The sequence below is a fragment of the Ascaphus truei genome, unplaced genomic scaffold, assembly GCF_040206685.1.
Source record: "Ascaphus truei isolate aAscTru1 unplaced genomic scaffold, aAscTru1.hap1 HAP1_SCAFFOLD_1300, whole genome shotgun sequence".
Lineage (NCBI taxonomy): Eukaryota > Metazoa > Chordata > Amphibia > Anura > Ascaphidae > Ascaphus > Ascaphus truei.
In genome coordinates this window covers 1-17,026 of record NW_027454176.1, presented here as the reverse complement: position 1 = coordinate 17,026, position 17,026 = coordinate 1, and the positions used below count along the sequence as shown (strand labels likewise).

Sequence of the window (17,026 nt, the reverse complement as noted above, 5' to 3'; positions counted from 1 at the left end):
AGACGAGGAGGGGTCAGGAAGAGGCAGCGTGGGAAGGGGAGACGAGGAGGGGTCAGGAAGAGGCAGCGCGGGAAGAGGAGACGAGGAGGGGTCAGGAAGAGGCAGCGCGGGAAGGGGAGACGGCAGCGTGGGGAGGGGAGACGAGGAGAGGTCAGGAAGAGGCAGCGCAGGGAGGGGAGACGAGGAGAGGTCAGGAAGAGGCAGCGCAGGGAGGGGAGACGAGGAGAGGTCAGGAAGAGGCAGCGCAGGGAGGGGAGGCGAGGTCAGGAAGAGGCAGCGCGGGGAGGGGAGACGAGGAGGGGTCAGGAAGAGGCAGCGCGGGGAGGGGAGACGAGGAGAGGTCAGGAAGAGGCAGCGCGGGAAGGGGAGACGAGGAGAGGTCAGGAAGAGGCAGCGCAGGGAGGGGAGACGAGGAGGGGTCAGGAAGAGGCAGCGCGGGGAGGGGAGACGAGGAGAGGTCAGGAAGAGGCAGCGCGGGAAGGGGAGACGAGGAGAGGTCAGGAAGAGGCAGCGCAGGGAGGGGAGACGAGGAGAGGTCAGGAAGAGGCAGCGCAGGGAGGGGAGACGAGGAGAGGTCAGGAAGAGGCAGCGCGGGGAGGAGAGGAAGGGGAGGGGAGATGGGCGGTCATTTTATAGGCAGACAATGGAAGTAACGGTGGCTAGATTTGTGCACAGGGAAAGTACGAGATGATGGTTCTCGGAGAACGGGAGGATAACCCGGGCGTGTCGCTGCCCTGAAGGAGTGACAGAAACTGGGCGACTGCTCCGGACCCGGGAGGACGAGGATTTCCCGCGTACCTTGTGGCGATCGGCAGGGGGAATGTCGTAGTTTTCTGCTCGCGAGTTGGACGCGGCCACAATGAAATCCATGTGGAAGTTGTCGTCGTCGTCCTGAAACATGTGACAGTGAAGTGTGAGGAGACACGCCGGACACGTCCAAATGTCACAGACACTTCGAATGTAACTCAGAGACTTTCACCTTCTCAAAGTCAATGGGGAACATCTTAAACCCGCACAGGATGTCCGAGGTGGGAAGGCCGTTTCTCAGCTCCTCTAGGCGGCTGTCGTCTAGACAAATAGATAAGTGGCTGTGACCACCACATATACATAAGCAGCCCCATCCCCCCTAATAACAGATACAGGCACAGCCCCATCCCCCCTAATAACAGATACAGGCACAGCCCCATCCCCCCTAATAACAGATACAGGCACAGCCCCCCTAATAACAGATACAGGCACAGCCCCATCCCCCCTAATAACAGATACAGGCACAGCCCCATCCCCCCTAATAACAGATACAGGCACAGCCCCATCCCCCCTAATAACAGATACAGGCACAGCCCCATCCCCCCTAATAACAGATACAGGCACAGCCCCATCCCCCCTAATAACAGATACAGGCACAGCCCCATCCCCCCTAATAACAGATACAGGCACAGCCCCATCCCCCCTAATAACAGATACAGGCACAGCCCCATCCCCCCTAATAACAGATACAGGCACAGCCCCATCCCCCCTAATAACAGATACAGGCACAGCCCCATCCCCCCTAATAACAGATACAGGCACAGCCCCATCCCCCCTAATAACAGATACAGGCACAGCCCCATCCCCCCTAATAACAGATACAGGCACAGCCCCATCCCCCCTAATAACAGATACAGGCACAGCCCCATCCCCCCTAATAACAGATACAGGCACAGCCCCATCCCCCCTAATAACAGATACAGGCACAGCCCCATCCCCCCTAATAACAGATACAGGCACAGCCCCATCCCCCCTAATAACAGATACAGGCACAGCCCCATCCCCCCTAATAACAGATACAGGCACAGCCCCCTCCCCACCAAATAACTGAGATACAGGAGCAGCTCCCCTAATAACAGATACAGGAGCAGCCCCCCTAATAACTGCGATACAGGAGCAGTCCCCCTAATAACTGCGATACAGGAGCAGCCCCCCTAATAACTGCGATACAGGAGCAGCCCCCCTAATAACTGCGATACAGGAGCAGTCCCCCCCTAATAACAGATACAGGAGCAGCCCCCCTAATAACCGAGATACAGGAGCAGCCCCCCCCTAATAACAGATACAGGAGCAGCCCACCCTAATAACTGCGATACAGGAGCAGCCCCCCCCTAATAACTGCGATACAGGAGCAGCCCCCCCCTAATAACAGATACAGGAGCAGCCCCCCTAATAACCGAGATACAGGAGCAGCCCCCCCTAATAACTGCGATACAGGAGCAGCCCCCCTAATAACAGAGATACAGGAGCAGCCCCCCTAATAACAGATACAGGAGCAGCCCCCCCCTAACAGATACAGGAGCAGCCCCCCCCCCTAATAACAGATACAGGAGCAGCCCCCCCTAATAACAGATACAGGAGCAGCCCCCCCTCTAATAAAAGATACAGGAGCAGCCCCCTAATAACAGAAAAAGGAGCAGCCCCCCTCTAATAAAAGATACAGGAGCAGCCCCCCTAATAAAAAAGATACAGGAGCAGCCCCCCCTAATAACTGCGATACAGGAGCAGCACCGCGCCCCCTGTTCCAGGCCCCGTGTTCTTGGGGTGACCCTGTGCGTGCGTACCAAGGGAGGCGTGTGCATTCTGCATCTCTTGGTCCGACACGTGGATTTTGACCCCGGATTTGGGGGTGAACACTGGCACCTGTATGGCTCTGAGGATCTCCGCCACAGTGGCGCGGTCTCGGCAGCTGGCAATGCCGTACGACTGTGCAAACAAGTTAGCCGCCGCCATGATGTAATCCAGGTGCAGTGTCTGGAAGAAACGGGCAAAGGTCAAAAACGGCAAAAATCCCGGCACACGCTCTGTATACTGGGGGTGTAATATCTTCCCACGGTTACTGCAGCACGCTCTGTATACTGGGGGTGTAATATCTTCCCACGGTTACTGCAGCGCGCTCTGTATACTGGGGGTGTAATATCTTCCCACGGTTACTGCAGCACACGCTCTGTATACTGGGGGTGTAATATCTTCCCACGGTTACTGCAGCGCGCTCTGTATACTGGGGGTGTAATATCTTCCCACGGTTACTGCAGCACACGCTCTGTATACTGGGGGTGTAATATCTTCCCACGGTTACTGCAGCACGCTCTGTATACTGGGGGTGTAATATCTTCCCACGGTTACTGCAGCACACGCTCTGTATACTGGGGGTGTAATATCTTCCCACGGTTACTGCAGCACGCTCTGTATACTGGGGGTGTAATATCTTCCCACGGTTACTGCAGCACACGCTCTGTATACTGGGGGTGTAATATCTTCCCACGGTTACTGCAGCACACGCTCTGTATACTGGGGGTGTAATATCTTCCCACGGTTACTGCAGCACACGCTCTGTATACTGGGGGTGTAATATCTTCCCACGGTTACTGCAGCGCGCTCTGTATACTGGGGGTGTAATATCTTCCCACGGTTACTGCAGCACGCTCTGTATACTGGGGGTGTAATATCTTCCCACGGTTACTGCAGCACGCTCTGTATACTGGGGGTGTAATATCTTCCCACGGTTACTGCAGCACGCTCTGTATACTGGGGGTGTAATATCTTCCCACGGTTACTGCAGCGCGCTCTGTATACTGGGGGTGTAATATCTTCCCACGGTTACTGCAGCGCGCTCTGTATACTGGGGGTGTAATATCTTCCCACGGTTACTGCAGCACACGCTCTGTATACTGGGGGTGTAATATCTTCCCACGGTTACTGCAGCACGCTCTTTATACTGGGGGTGTAATATCTTCCCACGGTTACTGCAGCACACGCTCTGTATACTGGGGGTGTAATATCTTCCCACGGTTACTGCAGCACACGCTCTGTATACTGGGGGTGTAATATCTTCCCACGGTTACTGCAGCGCACGCTCTGTATACTGGGGGTGTAATATCTTCCCACGGTTACTGCAGCACGCTCTGTATACTGGGGGTGTAATATCTTCCCACGGTTACTGCAGCGCGCTCTGTATACTGGGGGTGTAATATCTTCCCACGGTTACTGCAGCGCACGCTCTGTATACTGGGGGTGTAATATCTTCCCACGGTTACTGCAGCGCACGCTCTGTATACTGGGGGTGTAATATCTTCCCACGGTTACTGCAGCGCGCTCTGTATACAGGGGGTGTAATATCTTCCCACGGTTACTGCAGCACGCTCTGTATACTGGGGGTGTAATATCTTCCCACGGTTACTGCAGCGCACGCTCTGTATACTGGGGGTGTAATATCTTCCCACGGTTACTGCAGCACGCTCTGTATACTGGGGGTGTAATATCTTCCCACGGTTACTGCAGCACGCTCTGTATACTGGGGGTGTAATATCTTCCCACGGTTACTGCAGCACGCTCTGTATACTGGGGGTGTAATATCTTCCCACGGTTACTGCAGCGCGCTCTGTATACTGGGGGTGTAATATCTTCCCACGGTTACTGCAGCGCACGCTCTGTATACTGGGGGTGTAATATCTTCCCACGGTTACTGCAGCGCGCTCTGTATACTGGGGGTGTAATATCTTCCCACGGTTACTGCAGCACGCTCTGTATACTGGGGGTGTAATATCTTCCCACGGTTACTGCAGCGCGCTCTGTATACTGGGGGTGTAATATCTTCCCACGGTTACTGCAGCACACGCTCTGTATACTGGGGGTGTAATATCTTCCCACGGTTACTGCAGCACACGCTCTGTATACTGGGGGTGTAATATCTTCCCACGGTTACTGCAGCACGCTCTGTATACTGGGGGTGTAATATCTTCCCACGGTTACTGCAGCACGCTCTGTATACTGGGGGTGTAATATCTTCCCACGGTTACTGCAGCGCGCTCTGTATACTGGGGGTGTAATATCTTCCCACGGTTACTGCAGCGCGCTCTGTATACTGGGGGTGTAATATCTTCCCACGGTTACTGCAGCACACGCTCTGTATACTGGGGGTGTAATATCTTCCCACGGTTACTGCAGCACGCTCTGTATACTGGGGGTGTAATATCTTCCCACGGTTACTGCAGCGCGCGCTCTGTATACTGGGGGTGTAATATCTTCCCACGGTTACTGCAGCGCGCTCTGTATACTGGGGGTGTAATATCTTCCCACGGTTACTGCAGCACACGCTCTGTATACTGGGGGTGTAATATCTTCCCACGGTTACTGCAGCGCACGCTCTGTATACTGGGGGTGTAATATCTTCCCACGGTTACTGCAGCACGCTCTGTATACTGGGGGTGTAATATCTTCCCACGGTTACTGCAGCGCGCTCTGTATACTGGTGGTGTAATATCTTCCCACGGTTACTGCAGCGCACGCTCTGTATACTGGGGGTGTAATATCTTCCCACGGTTACTGCAGCGCGCTCTGTATACTGGGGGTGTAATATCTTCCCACGGTTACTGCAGCGCACGCTCTGTATACTGGGGGTGTAATATCTTCCCACGGTTACTGCAGCACACGCTCTGTATACTGGGGGTGTAATATCTTCCCACGGTTACTGCAGCGCACGCTCTGTATACTGGGGGTGTAATATCTTCCCACGGTTACTGCAGCACGCTCTGTATACTGGGGCTGTAATATCTTCCCACGGTTACTGCAGCACACGCTCTGTATACTGGGGGTGTAATATCTTCCCACGGTTACTGCAGCACGCTCTGTATACTGGGGGTGTAATATCTTCCCACGGTTACTGCAGCACGCTCTGTATACTGGGGGTGTAATATCTTCCCACGGTTACTGCAGCACGCTCTGTATACTGGGGGTGTAATATCTTCCCACGGTTACTGCAGCACGCTCTGTATACTGGGGCTGTAATATCTTCCCACGGTTACTGCAGCACGCTCTGTATACTGGGGGTGTAATATCTTCCCACGGTTACTGCAGCGCGCTCTGTATACTGGGGGTGTAATATCTTCCCACGGTTACTGCAGCACGCTCTGTATACTGGGGGTGTAATATCTTCCCACGGTTACTGCAGCGCGCTCTGTATACTGGGGGTGTAATATCTTCCCACGGTTACTGCAGCACACGCTCTGTATACTGGGGGTGTAATATCTTCCCACGGTTACTGCAGCACACGCTCTGTATACTGGGGGTGTAATATCTTCCCACGGTTACTGCAGCACACGCTCTGTATACTGGGGGTGTAATATCTTCCCACGGTTACTGCAGCACGCTCTGTATACTGGGGGTGTAATATCTTCCCACGGTTACTGCAGCACGCTCTGTATACTGGGGGTGTAATATCTTCCCACGGTTACTGCAGCACACGCTCTGTATACTGGGGGTGTAATATCTTCCCACGGTTACTGCAGCGCATGCTCTGTATACTGGGGGTGTAATATCGTCCCACGGTTACTGCAGCACACGCTCTGTATACTGGGGGTGTAATATCTTCCCACGGTTACTGCAGCGCGCTCTGTATACTGGGGGTGTAATATCTTCCCACGGTTACTGCAGCGCGCTCTGTATACTGGGGGTGTAATATCTTCCCACGGTTACTGCAGCGCGCTCTGTATACTGGGGGTGTAATATCTTCCCACGGTTACTGCAGCACACGCTCTGTATACTGGGGGTGTAATATCTTCCCACGGTTACTGCAGCACGCTCTGTATACTGGGGGTGTAATATCTTCCCACGGTTACTGCAGCACACGCTCTGTATACTGGGGGTGTAATATCTTCCCACGGTTACTGCAGCGCGCTCTGTATACTGGGGGTGTAATATCTTCCCACGGTTACTGCAGCGCACGCTCTGTATACTGGGGGTGTAATATCGTCCCACGGTTACTGCAGCACGCTCTGTATACTGGGGGTGTAATATCTTCCCACGGTTACTGCAGCGCGCTCTGTATACTGGGGGTGTAATATCTTCCCACGGTTACTGCAGCGCGCTCTGTATACTGGGGGTGTAATATCTTCCCACGGTTACTGCAGCGCGCTCTGTATACTGGGGGTGTAATATCTTCCCACGGTTACTGCAGCACACGCTCTGTATACTGGGGGTGTAATATCTTCCCACGGTTACTGCAGCGCGCTCTGTATACTGGGGGTGTAATATCTTCCCACGGTTACTGCAGCGCGCTCTGTATACTGGGGGTGTAATATCTTCCCACGGTTACTGCAGCGCGCTCTGTATACTGGGGGTGTAATATCTTCCCACGGTTACTGCAGCGCACGCTCTGTATACTGGGGGTGTAATATCTTCCCACGGTTACTGCAGCACACGCTCTGTATACTGGGGGTGTAATATCTTCCCACGGTTACTGCAGCACACGCTCTGTATACTGGGGGTGTAATATCTTCCCACGGTTACTGCAGCGCGCTCTGTATACTGGGGGTGTAATATCTTCCCACGGTTACTGCAGCACACGCTCTGTATACTGGGGGTGTAATATCTTCCCACGGTTACTGCAGCGCGCTCTGTATACTGGGGGTGTAATATCTTCCCACGGTTACTGCAGCACACGCTCTGTATACTGGGGGTGTAATATCTTCCCACGGTTACTGCAGCGCGCTCTGTATACTGGGGGTGTAATATCTTCCCACGGTTACTGCAGCGCGCTCTGTATACTGGGGGTGTAATATCTTCCCACGGTTACTGCAGCGCGCTCTGTATACTGGGGGTGTAATATCTTCCCACGGTTACTGCAGCACGCTCTGTATACTGGGGGTGTAATATCTTCCCACGGTTACTGCAGCGCGCTCTGTATACTGGGGGTGTAATATCTTCCCACGGTTACTGCAGCGCGCTCTGTATACTGGGGGTGTAATATCTTCCCACGGTTACTGCAGCGCGCTCTGTATACTGGGGGTGTAATATCTTCCCACGGTTACTGCAGCGCACGCTCTGTATACTGGGGGTGTAATATCTTCCCACGGTTACTGCAGCGCACGCTCTGTATACTCGGGGTGTAATATCTTCCCACGGTTACTGCAGCGCACGCTCTGTATACTGGGGGTGTAATATCTTCCCACGGTTACTGCAGCGCACGCTCTGTATACTGGGGGTGTAATATCTTCCCACGGTTACTGCAGCACGCTCTGTATACTGGGGGTGTAATATCTTCCCACGGTTACTGCAGCGCGCTCTGTATACTGGGGGTGTAATATCTTCCCACGGTTACTGCAGCACGCTCTGTATACTGGGGGTGTAATATCTTCCCACGGTTACTGCAGCACACGCTCTGTATACTGGGGGTGTAATATCTTCCCAAGGTTACTGCAGCGCGCTCTGTATACTGGGGGTGTAATATCTTCCCACGGTTACTGCAGCGCGCTCTGTATACTGGGGGTGTAATATCTTCCCACGGTTACTGCAGCACACGCTCTGTATACTGGGGGTGTAATATCTTCCCACGGTTACTGCAGCACACGCTCTGTATACTGGGGGTGTAATATCTTCCCACGGTTACTGCAGCACGCTCTGTATACTGGGGGTGTAATATCTTCCCACGGTTACTGCAGCGCACGCTCTGTATACTGGGGGTGTAATATCTTCCCACGGTTACTGCAGCACACGCTCTGTATACTGGGGGTGTAATATCTTCCCACGGTTACTGCAGCACACGCTCTGTATACTGGGGGTGTAATATCTTCCCACGGTTACTGCAGCACGCTCTGTATACTGGGGGTGTAATATCTTCCCACGGTTACTGCAGCACGCTCTGTATACTGGGGGTGTAATATCTTCCCAAGGTTACTGCAGCGCGCGCTCTGTATACTGGGGGTGTAATATCTTCCCACGGTTACTGCAGCGCGGTCTGTATACTGGGGGTGTAATATCTTCCCACGGTTACTGCAGCGCGGTCTGTATACTGGGGGTGTAATATCTTCCCACGGTTACTGCAGCGCGCTCTGTATACTGGGGGTGTAATATCTTCCCACGGTTACTGCAGCGCACGCTCTGTATACTGGGGGTGTAATATCTTCCCACGGTTACTGCAGCGCACGCTCTGTATACTGGGGGTGTAATATCTTCCCACGGTTACTGCAGCACACGCTCTGTATACTGGGGGTGTAATATCTTCCCACGGTTACTGCAGCACGCTCTGTATACTGGGGGTGTAATATCTTCCCACGGTTACTGCAGCGCGCTCTGTATACTGGGGGTGTAATATCTTCCCACGGTTACTGCAGCACGCTCTGTATACTGGGGGTGTAATATCTTCCCACGGTTACTGCAGCACACGCTCTGTATACTGGGGGTGTAATATCTTCCCACGGTTACTGCAGCACGCTCTGTATACTGGGGGTGTAATATCTTCCCACGGTTACTGCAGCACGCTCTGTATACTGGGGGTGTAATATCTTCCCACGGTTACTGCAGCGCGCTCTGTATACTGGGGGTGTAATATCTTCCCACGGTTACTGCAGCGCGCTCTGTATACTGGGGGTGTAATATCTTCCCACGGTTACTGCAGCGCACGCTCTGTATACTGGGGGTGTAATATCTTCCCACGGTTACTGCAGCGCACGCTCTGTATACTGGGGGTGTAATATCTTCCCACGGTTACTGCAGCACGCTCTGTATACTGGGGGTGTAATATCTTCCCACGGTTACTGCAGCGCACGCTCTGTATACTCGGGGTGTAATATCTTCCCACGGTTACTGCAGCGCACGCTCTGTATACTGGGGGTGTAATATCTTCCCACGGTTACTGCAGCACACGCTCTGTATACTGGGGGTGTAATATCTTCCCACGGTTACTGCAGCACGCTCTGTATACTGGGGGTGTAATATCTTCCCACGGTTACTGCAGCGCACGCTCTGTATACTGGGGGTGTAATATCTTCCCACGGTTACTGCAGCGCACGCTCTGTATACTGGGGGTGTAATATCTTCCCACGGTTACTGCAGCACACGCTCTGTATACTGGGGGTGTAATATCTTCCCACGGTTACTGCAGCACACGCTCTGTATACTGGGGGTGTAATATCTTCCCACGGTTACTGCAGCACACGCTCTGTATACTGGGGGTGTAATATCTTCCCACGGTTACTGCAGCACACGCTCTGTATACTGGGGGTGTAATATCTTCCCACGGTTACTGCAGCACGCTCTGTATACTGGGGGTGTAATATCTTCCCACGGTTACTGCAGCGCGCTCTGTATACTGGGGGTGTAATATCTTCCCACGGTTACTGCAGCACACGCTCTGTATACTGGGGGTGTAATATCTTCCCACGGTTACTGCAGCGCGCTCTGTATACTGGGGGTGTAATATCTTCCCACGGTTACTGCAGCACGCTCTGTATACTGGGGGTGTAATATCTTCCCACGGTTACTGCAGCGCGCTCTGTATACTGGGGGTGTAATATCTTCCCACGGTTACTGCAGCGCGCTCTGTATACTGGGGGTGTAATATCTTCCCACGGTTACTGCAGCGCGCTCTGTATACTGGGGGTGTAATATCTTCCCACGGTTACTGCAGCACACGCTCTGTATACTGGGGGTGTAATATCTTCCCAAGGTTACTGCAGCGCGCTCTGTATACTGGGGGTGTAATATCTTCCCACGGTTACTGCAGCGCGCTCTGTATACTGGGGGTGTAATATCTTCCCACGGTTACTGCAGCGCGGTCTGTATACTGGGGGTGTAATATCTTCCCACGGTTACTGCAGCACACGCTCTGTATACTGGGGGTGTAATATCTTCCCACGGTTACTGCAGCACGCTCTGTATACTGGGGGTGTAATATCTTCCCACGGTTACTGCAGCACGCTCTGTATACTGGGGGTGTAATATCTTCCCACGGTTACTGCAGCGCACGCTCTGTATACTGGGGGTGTAATATCTTCCCACGGTTACTGCAGCGCGGTCTGTATACTGGGGGTGTAATATCTTCCCACGGTTACTGCAGCGCGGTCTGTATACTGGGGGTGTAATATCTTCCCACGGTTACTGCAGCGCGCTCTGTATACTGGGGGTGTAATATCTTCCCACGGTTACTGCAGCGCACGCTCTGTATACTGGGGGTGTAATATCTTCCCACGGTTACTGCAGCGCACGCTCTGTATACTGGGGGTGTAATATCTTCCCACGGTTACTGCAGCACACGCTCTGTATACTGGGGTGTAATATCTTCCCACGGTTACTGCAGCACGCTCTGTATACTGGGGGTGTAATATCTTCCCACGGTTACTGCAGCGCGCTCTGTATACTGGGGGTGTAATATCTTCCCACGGTTACTGCAGCACGCTCTGTATACTGGGGGTGTAATATCTTCCCACGGTTACTGCAGCGCACGCTCTGTATACTGGGGGTGTAATATCTTCCCACGGTTACTGCAGCACGCTCTGTATACTGGGGGTGTAATATCTTCCCACGGTTACTGCAGCACACGCTCTGTATACTGGGGGTGTAATATCTTCCCACGGTTACTGCAGCACACGCTCTGTATACTGGGGGTGTAATATCTTCCCACGGTTACTGCAGCACACGCTCTGTATACTGGGGGTGTAATATCTTCCCACGGTTACTGCAGCACGCTCTGTATACTGGGGGTGTAATATCTTCCCACGGTTACTGCAGCACGCTCTGTATACTGGGGGTGTAATATCTTCCCACGGTTACTGCAGCACACGCTCTGTATACTGGGGGTGTAATATCTTCCACGGTTACTGCAGCACGCTCTGTATACTGGGGGTGTAATATCTTCCCACGGTTACTGCAGCGCGCGCACGTTCTGTATACTGGGGACCAGTTGGTTGGAAAGCATGGCGTCCCAGCGCAGAACAAGCAGAGACCAAATGCAGAGCGTCACCCCGATTTCAGGAGGCCGCGGCGTGACGGAGGGCGGGAGACAGACGCACGTTCCCATCTCTTCCAGGGGGACTCGGACCTGGATTACTGAGCGCGGTGTCCGTGCGTGGAAGAGGTGATTATGGGATAAATGCAGGTTTCCTGCGTTCGTACTCACAGTGCTCGTATTAAACGTCAGAGGATGCGGACATCTCTTGGGACCCGACCAGAAGGGAGCGCCCGAAGAAGTCAGCTGGGGGAAGAAGAAACCTCAGGCACGGAGGAGCGAGCAGCGTCACCCAATTCTGTGGCAGTATTGTACCACGTCACATTCACAGAGCATTGTGCAGCGGCAGCGCCCCGAGCCCCGCAGGTCAGTGCGGGGTCAGAGCGGCAGCGCCCCGAGCGCCCGCAGGTCAGTGCGGGGTCAGAGCGGCAGCGCCCCGAGCCCCGCAGGTCAGTGCGGGGGTCAGAGCGGCAGCGCCCCCGAGCCCCCGCAGGTCAGTGCGGGGTCAGAGCGGCAGCGCCCCGAGCCCCGCAGGTCAGTGCGGGGTCAGAGCGGCAGCGCCCCGAGCCCCGCAGGTCAGTGCGGGGTCAGAGCGGCAGCGCCCCGAGCCCCGCAGGTCAGTGCGGGGTCAGAGCGGCAGCGCCCCGAGCCCCGCAGGTCAGTGCGGGGTCAGAGCGGCAGCGCCCCGAGCCCCGCAGGTCAGTGCGGGGTCAGAGCGGCAGCGCCCCGAGCCCCGCAGGTCAGTGCGGGGTCAGAGCGGCAGCGCCCCCGAGCCCGCAGGTCAGTGCGGGGTCAGAGCGGCAGCGCCCCGAGCCCCGCAGGTCAGTGCGGGGTCAGAGCGGCAGCGCCCCGAGCCCTGCAGGTCAGTGCGGGGTCAGAGCGGCAGCGCCCCGAGCCCTGCAGGTCAGTGCGGGGTCAGAGCGGCAGCGCCCCGAGCCCTGCAGGTCAGTGCGGGGTCAGAGCGGCAGCGCCCCGAGCCCTGCAGGTCAGTGCGGGGTCAGAGCGGCAGCGCCCCGGGGTCAGAGCGGCAGTGCGGGGTCAGAGCGGCAGTGCGGGTCAGAGCGCAGTGCGGGGTCAGAGCGGCAGTGCTGGGGTCAGAGCGGCAGTGCGGGGTCAGAGCGGCAGTGCGGGGTCAGAGCGGCAGGTGCGGGTTTGCAACGCAGCTAAGGGGAGTTCTGTGCATGTGGGGTGTGCAATAGATGCACACTGACCCCACGTATTAGTTTTGGGTGTGATTGGGAGGCGCACCTGCTCGGGGGGGGGGGGAGGTTGGTATTAGTTTGGGGTGTGATGCAGGGCGCGGTTGGGAGGCGCACCTGCTCGGGGGGGGGGGGGTATTAGTTTAGGGTGTGGTAACAGATAGAGGGGGCGGGTCGGGGCGCACCTGCTCGGGGGGGGGGGGGGGGTATTAGTTTGGGGTGTGATACAGGGCGGGTCGGGCGCACCTGCTTCGGGCGGGGAAGTTGTGCAGGAGCTGGCGGATGTTGTTGGCGTACTGGATGTGCCAGTGCTTGCAGGCCCAGGAAACGCAGTCTCTCCAGGATTTGGGCCGGTCAGTGACCAGACTCTTATACACGCTTCGATCACCTCCAGGGGCTGAGAGCCCGGCAGCTTCAGGGTCCTCTCCATGAACTTGGGGTCTCTGCAGGGGTACAGGTACAGGGAAGTACTGGGATAACACACACAAAGCATCCCCTATAACCTTCAGCGATTTAGGAGTTAATTTAATGTGCATTGGCATCGTAATCAAAGGTGCCATAAGTGTGTGCGCCAATGAGAGGCCCAGGGGGCGCGGCCGAGAGGCCCAGGGGGCGCGCGGCGAGAGGCCCAGGGGGCGCGGGCCGAGAGGCCCAGGGGGGGCGGCCGAGAGGCCCAGGGGGGGCGGCCGAGAGGCCCAGGGGGGGGCGGCCGAGAGGCCCAGGGGGGGCGGCCGAGAGAGGCCATGGGGGGGCGGCCGAGAGGCCATGGGGGGGCGGCCGAGAGGCCATGGGGGGGGCGGCCGAGAGGCCATGGGGGGGCGCGGCCGAGAGGCCATGGGGGGGGCGGCCGAGAGGCCCAGGGGGGGGCGGCCGAGAGGCCCAGGCGGGGGCTGGCCGAGAGGGCCCAGGGGGGGCGCGGCCGAGAGGCCCAGGGGGGGCGGCCGAGAGGCCCAGGGGGGGCGGCCGACGAGAGGCCCAGGGGGGGGCGGCCGAGAGGCCCAGGGGGGGGCGGCCGAGAGGCCCAGGGGGCGCCGCCGAGAGGCACAGGGGGCGGCCGAGAGGCCCAGGGGACCGGCCGAGAGGCCCAGGGGCCGCCGAGACGGGACATTCAGAACCATCAGCGGAGACCCGGTTCGCCCCTGTATACTGCAGGGTCCCGACGTTTAATCCCCACCCCCCAGTTCTGTCCGATACATTCGTGCAGACGCGCCGCCCCCCAAGCGTTCTCTCCGCGCCTTGTGCGCAATCTCCACTCACGTTAAATACTGGTTGACGTTGTCGCCCGGCTGCTTGAAGAGGCCCTCAAACTCATCCCGAGCCCACTGCAGAGAGAGAGCGGGGCAATGATCAGTGCAAAGCGTCCTCAGCACCCCCAAAGCCAGACCCTCCCCCCCACCTGAAACAAGTACCCCGGGGGGGGGGGGGGGGGGTGATAGCAGTGACATTACAGCTCTTCCCGAGCCTCGGATCCCGTGTCAGAACACGCGCATTGTGCAAGCGTCGCCTGTAACCCTTTCCCTGCCAGTCAGAACACGCGCATTGTGCAAGCGTCGCCTGTAACCCTTTCCCTGCCAGTCAGAACACGCGCATTGTGCAAGCGTCGCCTGTAACCCTTCCCTGCCAGTCAGAACACGCGCATTGTGCAAGCGTCGCCTGTAACCCTTTCCCTGCCAGTCAGAACACGCGCATTGTGCAAGCGTCGCCTGTAACCCTTTCCCTGCCAGTCAGAACACGCGCATTGTGCAAGCGTCGCCTGTAACCCTTTCCCTGCCAGTCAGAACACGCGCATTGTGCAAGCGTCGCCTGTAACCCTTTCCCTGCCAGTCAGAACACGCGCATTGTGCAAGCGTCGCCTGTAACCCTTTCCCTGCCAGTCAGAACACGCGCATTGTGCAAGCGTCGCCTGTAACCCTTTCCCTGCCAGTCAGAACACGCGCATATGTGCAAGCGTCCCTGTAACCCTTTCCCCTGCCAGTCAGAACACGCGCATTGTGCAAGCGTCGCCTGTAACCCTTTCCTGCCAGTCAGAACACGCGCATTGTGCAAGCGCCCCCCCTCACCTGCAGGGTCCCAGCGCCCCCCCCTCACAGTCCCAGCGCCCCCCCTCACAGTCCCAGCGCCCCCCCTCACAGTCCCAGCGCCCCCCCTTCACCTGCAGGGTCCCAGCCCTCCCCCTCACAGTCCCTCCCCCAGCCCCCAGCCTCACCTTCAGGGTCCCCAGCGCCCCCCCGAGACGGTCCCAGCGCCCCCCCTCACAGTCCCCCTCCCCCAACCTCACCTGTAGGGTCCCCAGCCCCCCCCCCCCCCCTGACGGTCCCAGCGCCCCCCTCACAGTCCCCTCCCCCAGCCCCACCTGTAGGGTCCCCAGCGGCCCCCCTCAGTCCCCTCCCCCAGCCTCACCTGCAGGGTCCCCAGCGGCCCCCCTCAGTCCCCTCCCCCAGCCTCAACCTGCAGGGTCCAGCGCCCCCCCTGACGGTCCAATCCCCCAGCCTCACCTGCAGGGTCCCCAGCGCCCCCCCCTCACAGTCCCAGCGCCCCCCCTGATGGCCCCCTCCCCCAGCCTCACCTGCAGGGTCCCCACCGCCCCCCCCTGACGGCCCCCTCCCCCAGCCTCACCTGCAGGGTCCCCAGCGCCACCCCTGACGGCCCCCTCCCCCAGCCTCACCTGCAGGGTCCCCAGCGCCCCCCTGACGGCCCCAGCGCCCCCCCTGACAGTCCCCCTCCCCAGCCTCACCTGCAGGGTCCCTCAGCGCCCCCCCTGACGGCCCAGCGCCCCCCCCCTGACGGCCCCCTCCCCCCAGCCTCACCTGCAGGGTCCCCAGCGCCCCCCCTGACGGCCCCCTCCCCCAGCCTCACCTGCAGGGTCCCCAGCGCCCCCCCCCTGACGGCCCCAGCGCCCCCCCGACGGCCCCCTCCCCCAGCCTCACCTGCAGGGTCCCCAGCGCCCCCCCGACTGTCCCAGCGCCCCCCCGACGGTCCCAGCCCTCCCCCGCACAGTCCCCTCCCCCAGCCTCACCTGCAGGGTCCCCAGCGCCCCCCCTGACGGCCCCCTCCCCAGCCTCACCTGCAGGGTCCCCAGCGCCCCCCCCTGACGGCCCCCTCCCCCAGCCTCACCTGCAGGGTCCCCAGCGCCCCCCCCTGACGGCCCCCTCCCCCAGCCTCACCTGCAGGGTGTGTTCGATGGAGTTGGGGAAGTTCTTCAGGGTGCAGATGGGGATGGACTTCTCCGGGGGGTCCTGGCTGGAGCTGTAGGACTCGGTGAGGAACGGGATCACCACCTGCACATTGCCCTTTGTCCCCAGGGTCCCGGACTCCAGCAGCGGCTTGCGGTAATACACACAGCGCCGGTCCATGTACATCCCTAGGACACAGCGCGGGGGGGAGGGGTTACAGCCCGCAGCAACATTACAGGGGTCATCTGCTGCCTTCCTGCCCCTCCTCAAACAGGCCGGGGCAATAAGGCCTTAAACTGCCCAGTGTCTCACCCAGGCTGCATACAAATACATGAGAAAGTGACGTTTAACCCTGCCAGTGACCTGGATAAACCCCCCCCCCCCCCGAGGGGGGAGGACTGAGGACCCCGTCCCCCCCTCACAGCCAGCGCCCCCAGAGGACCCCTTCCCCCCCCCTCACAGCCAGCGCCCCCAGAGGACCCCGTCCCCCCCTCACAGCCAGCGCCCCCAGAGGACCCCGTCCCCCCCCTCACAGCCAGCGCCCCCACTCACTGGCATCCACATTGTCCAGAGCGTTGGTAACGCCGTCCAGCACCTCGAAGAAGTCGTCATCGTACACCTTCTCCGTCTCTGTCCCCACGCGGTTCTGGTGACCCGTCACGCGCACCGCCAGGGTTCATCTGCCTCACCCGCCGCCGCCGCCCGTCTCAGATTTCATTTTCTGACAGAGGACGGTCACTGGTCACAAATCACGCTGTGACCCCCAACACCCCCAGGGAAAGGGGCAGACACGCCCCCAGGGAAAGGGGCACACGCCCCCCCCAAACACCCCCAGGGAAAGGGGCACACGCCCCCCCCAAACACCCCCAGGGAAAGGGGCACACGCCCCCCCCAAACACCCCCCA

General features: G+C 58.3%; 1 protein-coding gene across 1 annotated transcript in view; it reads right to left on the bottom strand.

Annotated features, from left to right (window-relative positions):
* LOC142475646 (ubiquitin-like modifier-activating enzyme 1) overlaps positions 1-16,827 on the bottom strand; it is a gene marked incomplete at its 5' end in the record, with an annotated part of 42,231 nt that extends 25,404 nt beyond the window's left edge. The window contains 10 exon segments of the mRNA XM_075581419.1: positions 799-891; positions 980-1,068; positions 2,592-2,781; positions 11,921-12,002; positions 13,204-13,327; positions 13,330-13,391; positions 14,206-14,270; positions 16,113-16,309; positions 16,674-16,791; positions 16,793-16,827. Of these exon segments, the coding sequence (XP_075437534.1) occupies positions 799-891; positions 980-1,068; positions 2,592-2,781; positions 11,921-12,002; positions 13,204-13,327; positions 13,330-13,391; positions 14,206-14,270; positions 16,113-16,309; positions 16,674-16,791; positions 16,793-16,827 (1,055 nt within the window).
* Positions 16,828-17,026: the final 199 nt, after the last annotated feature.